Source organism: Grammomys surdaster, unplaced genomic scaffold, assembly GCF_004785775.1.
Source record: "Grammomys surdaster isolate TR1022 unplaced genomic scaffold, NIH_TR_1.0 97, whole genome shotgun sequence".
In the NCBI taxonomy this organism is placed as follows: Eukaryota; Metazoa; Chordata; class Mammalia; order Rodentia; family Muridae; genus Grammomys; species Grammomys surdaster.
In genome coordinates, this window is record NW_021604576.1 from 14589247 (window position 1) to 14601026 (window position 11780).

An 11780-nucleotide genomic window follows, 5' to 3' on the forward strand; every position below is an offset into this window, starting at 1 on the left:
GGGTATTTTGGTTCATGGTTTTGGGGGTTTTACCCTCGTTGTGATCATCTCTGTTGATTCTGGGCTTGTGGAGAGGCACAGAATTATGGTGGCTGGAGCATGTCGCTGAGGATTCTGACACCAGTGTAAACAGAAAGCCAGCCAGCCAGATAGACAGACAGACAGACTGTCAGACCAGGTGCTCCATCAAAAGTTGGTCCCCAGTGACTTACTTCTTCCAGAGATGCCTCAGTATATAAAGTTTCCAGCACCTCCCAGAGCAAAGTCACACATGGGGACTCTAATTATGCTTCTACCGCCTACTCTCAGGAGATGAAGTACCTGGAATTATTAGTCGGGTAGGGGCAAAAAATGAGAAATAGGACTTGAAAGCATACACTTACCTGGAGTCCGCCTCTTTCTCATAAGCTTCTTGGTGTCTATATTATGCCACTTCTTTGCAATAAAATAGAAATAACAATATCTACCTGGTAGTGCTATAAGATGGAAAACATAATTCAAAATGAAACCCCTAAGAATTATATGGATGTGTGTAACATGAGCAAAGAATTTTCCAAGTTCTGAAGGATCAAAGAAAAGTTCTTTCTACACTAGCAAATGTCAAATAAATGTTGATTGACAGCAGGTAGACTGGTTTAAAAAATGGCTCCTAAATATTGATTGAAAAGCTAGATAACTCCTCTCATAGGACTCCTTAACCTTCCCCCATTGTCCTGTGAGGCTGTTTCCTAGTTCCTCTGGGAATAGGCTATGTGAGGATGAAGTCTCACTAAAAGAAGTCGCCTGATTGATACCTGCTATATTCAGAAGTTTAAATCCAGATGATTTTTGTGAAGATTAAAAATGATCAGGAATTATAAATTAACTCTTTACCAGTTGATGCTTTGATTAGAGTTGATGCTTCATTAGAGATCGGCTGAATCACATCTTTGGGAATTCTGCCAGCAGGAATCTCCACAACTCACCACACTGACACTGACCCACTTTTCTGAGAGGTTTTGCTGTAAAGGTCAGACACTTAGACTAATTCCACATCTAAATATTAGTTAGCAATTACCGAGTGATTCTAGAGATGTAAATTTGATTTTCATTGATATATTGGCAGATCATTTCTGTAATTGTTGTTTTAAAGACATGGAATTCTGATCAATCGGTGTAGCAGATGTTGACCAGGTCTGAAAATATGCTGGTGTAGCTTCTGCATGCAGTTGAGGAGGTGTCTAACATGGGTGCAATTTTCCCCAGCTATGTTAAGTAAGCATCATGTTCACATTTTCATGAAACTTCATGTTGTAATGATAGCTCCCGTGAAAAATATCACCTCATTTCATACTGATTTTTTCAACTACTTGTTATAGAATGACATTGGTTTATTTTAGCCTAAAAGCAACCTTTCCTCCACCCAGATGATTTACGGACTCTATTACACAGTGTGTTCTTGATTGCTGCCAACTCAACTGCCTTTAGTCTTTTTTATGAGCTAAAATATTTTAGTTACTGTTTAGCATATGCTATTAACCCTTCATAGGCACTTAAAGCTCAGTGCTTAGTAAAATCATGTGTTGACATTGTATACTTACTCCTACTTGTCCCAGAAATCAATTTGTTATATACTTAATACAACATTGGAACAATTATACGTAGGGACTAGTCCTCTATATGTGAAATAAATTATATGTATTTTTCTTTATTTTAAGATATAAAAACAAATACTGTTAGGGACTAGAAAAAAGGCTAAGTATAATATAATGAAATACGAAGGTATAATGATGCCTGTAACTTTCACTTCAAAAGATGCTTAAAATTGGATTCTGCCTTCTATAATGTATACTGACAAAAGGGTTTAGTCAAAGAAAATTGTTCCATTCTAGAATATTACAGTACATAGAGTTCTAAAGAATCTTCACTTCTACTTTTTGAATCATCTAATGGAAACTTACAAATGCCAAAAGAATTAACAAGTATGTCTGCATGCTCATAGGTCATTTGGTACTTGTTGATTGATCTTTCTTCATTGCCCTGCTAGAATTATTGATAAATGTCCACTCTGTTCCTCGAAATAAAGTTAGAAAATATGTCTAGGCGATATGATGGCATCTATAAATAAAGTACTTTTAAAATCCAAAACAAAAACACACTTCAAGAGCTTCACTAAAGTTCTTCCATACACATACAAAGTTTCTTCCTATTGTGGATTGGAATTTGATTCTATAAAATGTTATGTTGGAGGCTTAAGTTCAAAACTATCCCCAGGACATTTCAAGATAGTGTCTGACCGGTCACATCATGATATATACAATCACTACTCTTGTCTATAGAAATTAAAAAAGGAAGGTCACAAACTTTCTTTACTATAGTTGTGATAAGTAAGTACTCTAAACTGAATAACTGAAGGCCATTTATTTTATAACCAAAATTTTCTAAGTCAGAATTCTGAAAGAGTATCATTCAGGTCAATCCTTGTCTTACAGTTTCGTCAGGCTATAAGCTGATCTGGGCTAGCCTGTCTACCTGCCAGCCTGCCTGCCTGCCTCCCTGTCTACCTGCCTACCTGCCTGCCTGAATACCTGCCTGATTTCCTCCCTTTCTTTTCTTAGTTTTTATAATTTGGGAAGCTTTAGGTGAAAAAAAATACATCCATGTTCATTCAATTCTTTGGTGCTTCATAAAGGAGTGAAGTATGCACCTCTCTGCTGTCAACCAGGACCCTGAAAATCTGCCTCCATATCTTCTTGTGTTTTCCACTAATGGTGGACTGTCTTCCCTCAACAGAAATCAAAGATCATATCTGGACTATCTCTCCATATTGAAGTCTATAGTTTTTCGTTCATCTGCAGTGCCCTGTGTGATGTCACCATACCCCCTATTGTGTTTGCAAATATTTTTTCTCTACTTTATGGAGAATAATTTCTCTATCCATGCATGTGCACACATGCCTGCACATGTGTGTGTGTGCTCGTGTGCACACACACACACACACAAATAAACATGTCAAACATTTTCATAAGGCAAAAATGAAGGCCTTGTTCTGTAATCTAAATATAACTTTGAAATTGAATCAGAAATTAAAATAAAAGATTGTATATGGCTGTGTAGAAGCTCAAATTGTAAAATACATCTTGGTTTAGCTTTATATGTCAATAATCCAACCTGGTTAGAGATTATAAATTCAAAGCTTGATCTTACCAGATCAAAACCAAAAACATACATTCCTGCCTCTTATTTCACTTTGCATTTCTGGTTTCATAAAAATGAACTGTGTTCTCATGTTATTGAGATTTACTATTTTTATCTATGGAAATCATGCTTTAATTTCCTAAGATCATATTTTAATTATCATTTAGCATAGATTCCAAATACAATTAACAGTCTGCTACATGGCGTGGTGTTACATGGTGTATTTTATATCCCTTCTATGGTTTAGAAAAATTTTCAAAAACCAAGAAAGTAATTTCTATTTCTTTAGTTGAAATTGTCCTATTTGAATATTTCTGTACATATAGGTGGGAAATGTATCTGTTAATGATTCAATGGAAACTCTACTAAAGGTTGTTAGGTGACTTCGCCATGTTAATACCTTTTAACAAATATTTCCAAGTTCATATTATTGCTTACTGCTTATTAGTTTCGCATCAGTTTCAATTGAATTACACATTGATTTTGTTTTAATAAGTATGGACATTATAAATTAGTGTCATACCATGCAATTGGTTGTTACATGTTATGTAGTTTAGTTTTAAATTTCATTTTCAGAAATGAACCATGGGTTATAATTAACTGAGCATTTGAGTGGATTATTGGTGAAACTGTTATGCTGTGTTTCAGAAATAGATCAGATATGACAAGGTAACCACAGAGTACATTGTGTTTTAGCATCAGCCCGCCAATGGCACTCTCTTATATCAATTACTTTGTGAACTTACCTTCTTGGAATCCGACTAGTTCAGAGTTTTCTGTATTTATAGATGGTATACTTTGGAGGCGCCTATCTTCCTATGCCTAAAATAGTAAAACGGGAGGAAAATATTATCAGATTTTCTGAACCAAAACCTTGTATTTGAAGGGACCGTCATGTAGCTTACTATTCTCAATCGTCAGCTGCTAGCACTTCTGCCTGTGCCCTCTGAAACTGTGCCTAGATGTACTGTCAGCAAGAGTTTTAAAGTCAAATAAGTGTACAAAAAGAGCAGTGTGCCCCTTACGGGCATGGCTTCTTGTGCAAAAGCCGAGAAGTCTGTGTGGCATCGTGCACCATTAGTGCAATAGAATGAATTTCAAAAAAATATTACACTTTTCAAATTTTTTGGGACCCTTTTCTCCCATATCCTCAATTATCATAATTATATCTGTAAAAGTTCTTTTACAGTTTCAAATAGTGAGCATAATTTCAGTGTAACTTTCAAAACTCAAATTTTGTTTTACAGCAGAGCTTGCTCTATGTAGCAGAAACTAAGTAAGGTGTATTTATAGCCCACATTTTCTCCATCACACTGAGAATCCAAGGCATTCTGTGTCTTTCAGTTTGAGAAGGCAACTGAGCAGAGCTTGAACAATCACTGAATAGTCACATGCAGTATGTGATGCACGCCATGTGAAAGTAACCGGAAGTCTTAAATGTGTTAAACGCTGTCCCCACTCCTTCCCAACTTGACTTCACATGGCACACCTAAGTTATTCGCAGTAATCAGAGAGCAGTAGTCCTGGTGAGCACGTCACTGTGCAGCTCTTTGCATTATTTACACTTGGACTGCATCCTAGGCTTCAGAGCAAATGAGACTTTCAGAAACTGTCAAATGCAACATCACCTTCTCATTGGTTGGTGTTTACACTTCCCGAGGCTACGGAGACCACTCACGCATCTCATTCTGTGAGCTGGTCTAAGCATGGTCTTCGTCAGTTTAGAGATAGGTTTTCACAGCTGCTGCAAAGGGATAAATGTTGTTTAAAATGGGTTTTTCATTGGAAATTTGCTTCATTGCAAATGTACCAGATATGCATTTACCTGTAAATATAGTATACGGAGAACCTCACCTGAATTCTCTTCAAGCAAAAGCCATTCCACTTAATCTGCCTAGTTATATTTTATTATTAATGTGGGCAAAAATGGCAGTCATGAATCTTCTCTGCCCTTCCTTTAAAACCACAAAACATAGATGTGTAAAATGTATTTTCCAGACATTGATGCAAGAAAGTATCACGAAACAGAAAAAAACAAAAAGCCACAGGGATAAACATCAGAAATTTGCTTTAAATGGTTTTGGTCCCTTATAATTGCTTTTCTGTCAGCAGGATTATTAACAATTTTGGACATCTGAAAATTAAATTAACAGCCTGAAAATATTTTATAGAATGAGATAGAGCATGATCCATGAAACATAATGACCCCACTGAAACTCAGCCAAGTCGGTGCAGCTACTCACTTAGGCAGAGTAGACACCTAGTAAATCATCACCAAGCAAATTGGACAGAGCAAATTAGCTTACTGAATTCCAAAGCCTTAGCTACCAGAAAGAGGATATGCCACTAATTAGAACGAAGGAACTCAATGCATGCTGTTATCAGCAATGAAGGAGAAAGCAAGACTTTAGCTTTGACACTGGTCCGTGGAAGCTCACGAATCTGGGTTACAGAGGTGTATTACCTATGTCAGGGTATAAAGCTGATGTTATACCATGCCCAGTTTGACACGGGGGAAGTTGCACACTTTCTAGAATATTCACCTAATGAAGTGTAAAACTTTTCACCAAGTTAGTTGCTTTGTTCAGAATACATATACAGAGACTAAAATATATATGCAGTTACACATACACAAATGAAAGATAAAAAACATTTTAAAGTATGTACCCTTTAAATGAAGATTCTACTTCATGAACTTTTTTTCTCTACAGTATTCCGATTTTTATTTCATTTGGAAAGTGTATTTTTGTTTTGTGTAAAATAAATATTTGGACTCGGTTTATCACTGGGGATTAATCTGAAATCATATTTTCTAGCCTTAATTAGCATTCATTTGCTTAATTGTCATCCTCAGCCCCATGATTTTCGTTTTTCAGTAACTTGAACAATGCTATCTTCTGCTGTTTGCACTTTCATTTAAATTTCTATTAAGGTTTATGAACAGTAATAAGGTCCTGTTTGAATATTCATTAGCTTTTGAATTGTGAGCTATGAAAAGGTGCTTTCTTTTACCTTAATGAAACTGGCACACCATGGGACTGATCAGTTGTGACATTTGATTTGAGGCACCCAGTGAATTCTCTCATTGTTTATTGACACATCTTGTCCAAACAGCTCCCTCGCAAGTGAGTGGAGTCATGAAGGAGAGAGTGCTGCAGCGAAGTGTGGAGCTCTCCTGGCAGGAACCAGAACATCCCAACGGAGTCATCACGGAATATGAAATCAAGTATTATGAGAAAGTAAGTGTGAGAGAGCTGTAGTGTGAACAGTGCAGCACCTGACACCATCCAAGCACACTGCATGCTAGTGACGGGCATTACACTACTATTCGGAGCTACTTCACAATCCGTACTTACGATTAATAACCATCTCCACAGTCTCTGATTTAGGATTGGGACCAAGATATCTATTTATTAACTTTCTGTGTCACACAAGTGAGACTGTGTACTCGTAGTGGATTTAGTCAGTTTTTTTTATTTAATTATTCGATAAAGAATGCTTTGGTGACACAGAAACTAATCAATCTAATACATTTTGAAAAGTGTCCCTTTCAGTTGATTTGTACACTTAATGACACTTTAATTTAGGGCTTTTATAGTATCGATGTTTTCAAATATGCTTGTAAGAGCTAGTGATATTATGCATAATATGTATATAATACATTCCAATACGAAGATTATGATGATGTTAGTCCATTCCTTTAGGTTCTGTAGCATATATACTGATTTATTATGTAGCATACCTCTCCTTCTATAGGAAGTCTAAAATTCATGTACTGCTCTTTTCTCTACCCTCCATAGAAAGACCAAATATTAATAAAAAAGAATCTGTCCATATAAATCTATTCATCCATGTCTTGTTTAGAAAGGATGAAACTAGAAACTATATTTACAAACACTTATGGAGATTTACCACATAGAAACACATCACTCAAAATTTAAAATGCATAACATACAACTATTAAACAGTATGACCTTAATTGTAATAAATGATACCTTATCCATTTAACGGAGTTGACTTAGGTGAATGCTCTAATGTATTGAACTACTTCACTATCTAGACATGATTATAAAATAAATCCTAGCATTTTGCCAAATTTGGAAAATGATAAACTCCAAGGAAATATGTACAATTCAAGGCAATGGTACTCCACACCAGGTAAGGAAGCCAGTATGGGAAGTGCCAAGGTTCACACTGAAGTACTTTGGCTTACTTATTTCATCCTGCCTTGGTTTCTCTTGGCCTCAGCTGCATTTTTATGTCTCAACCTTGTAACAAAAAGCACATTTCTTGTCCCATCAAATGTGCTTAACGGGGATCATTGTTTTTAACGCTGCTTTTGTTATATCTGTTACACCATAATCCCTAATAGTTATGGTCCTTCCAGAAATTGGCAGATTTTAAAGTCAATAAAACACATTTTACAGTACAATGTGGCAGAGTTTCTCACATGGAATCTGCAATCTTTTGCAAATCTTTACTCTGAAATAAGTGCATTCAAATTGCTGGGGTTTATTTGCATGAAAGAAACAGAATATATTTACAGCCAGTAATGTGTAAAATAGGCAGTTATTGGAATGCAGTATTGGAGTGGCAAAGCTGTGCCGTGTGAAGGCACAGGACCTGTGTATTGTTGCTCACTGACTGTGAATCTCTCTAGCTCTGCCCAGATATACTTCAACTGTCCATAATTAGATATATAATATCATGATCATCTTTATAAACGGTTATGCAGATGGCTATCATGAATCTACACAATAAAGCTACTCCGAGTTTTAGTTCCACTTTTAGAAGTATCGATGTAAAGGCAAATAAATCAGGGTGATATTTTCAGATTTTAGTAAATAGTTTTAACCCTGGTACTTACAGAAGAAATCATAAACCATCCAAAAATGTATATTTAAAAACATATAACTTTTTCAACTTGTCTTCATAAATAGCTTAAGAAAATCACATCAAATGAAAATTCAACTGTTACTCTTTTAAAATATTGTTTTCAAGAGTTTTTATGTGCTTCAATTTTCATATTTAATTAATTCTTAAGCTTATCTCAAATGTATGAAAAGTGTCATATATGTACATAAAATGTGCTCAATACTTACAAGATTTTAAAAGCTAATACATACACACACACACACACACACACACACACACACATATATATATATATATATATATATATATATGCATGTTCCTGCTTTAATGAACTTTGCAAGCCTTGATATTTACATTTGGCAAGTGAGTAAATGAAGTCAAATTTAAGATAATGTCAAACCACAACCATAATCGACATTTACTCTTAGATTGAAAGTTATAGATTAATAATTGTACTAAGTACTATGCTGTGAATGTAGTTTTCTGCCTTTTTATTGAGAGTTAACTGATGTGTCACTATGGGTTGTAGTGTTTAGGTAAATTTCTTGATTTGATAGGTTGCTTGATTTTTTAGTACATAAATTTTGTCATCTAACTATCACTCAGAAAAATGTTTGAAAGAGCCAGATTGCTGTACAAAGTCCTGTACTAAGCCAGAGGTTTCCTGAATGTACTTGCATGTGGCCAAAAAGTTGTGGCCATTATGCCTTGTCCCAACACAGCAAAAGCCGAAACATTGTGAATCACTTTAATGAAATTACTTCTCTTTGAAATGTATACAACAAAGCCATGTTTCTATTGCATCTTAGTTTATCTTAGAAAAAGTCTTACAGTGTTCAAAAAGGATCGGTGTAGCATTGGTTAAACAAAAGCACTGCAATACATTGAAATCAGCTACCAGAATCAACTGCCAAATAAATTTTCCCTGTAAATATCATTGCAGGATCAAAGAGAAAGGACATACTCAACACTGAAAACCAAGTCCACCTCAGCCTCCATTAATAATCTGAAACCGGGAACAGTGTATGTTTTTCAGATCCGGGCATTCACTGCTGCTGGTTATGGAAATTACAGCCCTAGGCTTGATGTTGCCACACTTGAGGAAGCTTCAGGTAAAATGTTTGAAGGTAATTACCATCTTTGGTTCAGATTCTTTCTTGGCTTTTTGTTTTGGGGTTTCTTTTTCCCTATTGTATTGAGGGTGATGATTTCACATCAAGAATAAATTTTATATCTAAAAATGAATTTACATGAACATAATGATTTCCCTTATAAAAGCCACTCATCAAAATAAATATTAAATGTCTTTATTCAATGATGATCAAGCTTTATGATATCAGTCTTTTAAATGTATACGGTATTTATTTAGTAAAAATGAAATAGGAAACACATGTAGGAGTCATTCAGTTTATGTGTTGACAGAAGGCCGTGTTGTAACTCGAATTATGTGCTTCAAATAGACACCTTTACATAAAGACCCAAAAAGGTGACTTGAGAGATAACAGTTCACTATTCATGATTTTGAGTTCATTGCAGTTCTATGCTTCTACCAATGGTCTCCAACACTGAGGGTTTAGAAAGATCTCAAAAACTCGTGTCTCTTTCATTTGGACTCTCTCTTTTAAACATTTATTATGAATTATTACAGTTATACTAGGGAATATGAAGTATATATCAAATATAAATGAATATCCTGGAACGCAGCACTTATCCTGAAAATAGAACATAATCAATGAGTTTTAAGCCCCTTTATCAATTGTTTGTGTTTCAAAATGGCTATGTTTCATGTCACATATAAACAGTTACAGCTTAAGATGTAAGTTTCTTCTCAGACTGTACTCAGGGAACTGTGAGAACAGCTGCTGGCCACCCTTCAGCTGGGCTAAGACATTGGTGTATTTCCATATTTGGGAGGTCTTGATTCCTCCTGCTGTTATTGCTTAGACACCAAGTTTACCCAGTGATTCCTTCCTGTTGTCGTTTGTCATTCTAGTATTCCTCTAAAATTCTAAACAAAACTGAATAAATCCATGATATTACTTTCTCCCTTTAGCTTTCAAAAAGCTTTTAAAGTAACAAAGATTTGATCAGAATTATTTTGACTTCAGACAAAATTATGACTTTTAAATGATAGAATAAATTAATAAATATGCTTTGTGTAAATTGAGACTTGGTAAATTTGTTAGCCATAATATCTTCTTCTTTAAAATATTATTATATTTTAAAATAAATAACAAAAAAATGTATATTAAGTGAATATGAACCATCAATCATTTGTAGTGAACTGAATATGTAAAAGTATCAGGTGTAAAATATTGCCATAATGTGGTACAATGTGTTAAATGCCATTTGGTTTTATCAGTATCATTTTTTATTATATATATAATAGCAAAATTAAGAATATCTACATTGACTAGCTCCCAAACACCTACTAAAGCAATTGAAGTAGATATTTTAGCACTAAAACAAAAAAAGTCCCTTAGTATTGAAGTGTATTGCCATAATTTTAACTGAAATTTTTCTAAAATTACCTTATGCTTTCTATTGTCTAATGAGATACTTTCAAGTTTTGGTATTTCTTCTTTAGTTTTGAAAGCTTTGAAAATGAATTTATATTCATTCTTGACTTTGTAAATTTTGACACAGTCTTTTATTTATTGAATTTGGATATTCATTAATATCATTTCACTTTTTAAAAGGACGTAACTAAGACTTCAAAAGTAAGGTGAAGTGTCAGATACTGATTATGCATGTGAAATTAATGTTAAAATGATGTTTTGTATTAGAAACCATATAGTAATTTGTATTATCATGATATCTTCTTCCATTTAGATGTAAAATTGAAGAAAGAATTTACCTTATTCCACTGTACTGTTTGTTGCATAGAAATCACTCATGAATAAGAAATGCTCAAATCACACCAACATGGGCTAGGTTAGCAGGATAAATCAGGGCTCTGAGATAGGTGTTAGAAATCTCTCCTTGGTATATCCATGTGTTATTCGAGATGCACTCCTCCTGGGAAAGTAGTATCCACATTAAATTCATATATACAAAATGTGTGGATAGTGCACAGTTTGAATTTTCTAAAGGTCTCATTATTTAGCCAAACTATTCTCAACAATTTCTTTTTCTCAGAAGCACTTTTACTCTTTTATTGAGGAACCCTCAAAAGGTTGTATTTATGTTAAAACATACCATATTAATCTCACCTCCTTTAGCCACTACTGTAATGTCATTAGGTCACTGAGTGTTGTAGTAATTATTTAAAAACGGCCTCAGGTCAAGCCAACTATCTAAGCCGCAGCGGCTCTGCCTAGTTCAGACGCCATGTTTTGTGGCCAGAGGCCACCTGCGCGCTGCAACTAGAAATGACCCGACCAGAAACACCAGCCCTGCCACCCATGAGATGCCAGCGTGGGAGATGGCTCTGCCAATCTTCCACACTGTCTCTGCATAGCTGGGCATTGCTCAGACCATCTCACCATCCACTCGGTCCCGGTAGAACAAATGAGACTGTAATGCTTAAAGATTAATCAAAGGCTTTATATGTTTGGTAAAGCTCAATAACAAGATGCTGATATAAAGAGAGTTGTTTCCCAATTAGCTAACCTAAATAAAAGTAGTTACCCGCACTGCTCTCCATACCTGCGTGGCTTTCCATCCTCCTACATCTCTGCGCTCTCTCTCTCTCTCTCTCTCTCTCTCTCTCTCTCTCTCTCTCTCTC

The 11780-nt window shown here is 35.2% G+C and overlaps 1 protein-coding gene across 5 annotated transcripts in view; it reads left to right on the forward strand.

Annotated features, from left to right (window-relative positions):
- Epha7 (EPH receptor A7) overlaps nt 1-11780 on the forward strand; it is a 151085-nt gene that overhangs the window by 115640 nt on the left and 23665 nt on the right. For 4 of the 5 annotated variants that reach the window (XM_028779750.1, XM_028779752.1, XM_028779764.1 and 1 more), the window contains exons 6-7: nt 6292-6416; nt 8996-9179. In XM_028779750.1, coding sequence (XP_028635583.1) covers nt 6292-6416; nt 8996-9179 — 309 coding nt within the window. The remainder of the gene's footprint in view (nt 1-6291; nt 6417-8995; nt 9180-11780) is intronic. The other variant, XM_028779756.1, reaches the window with a different exon arrangement.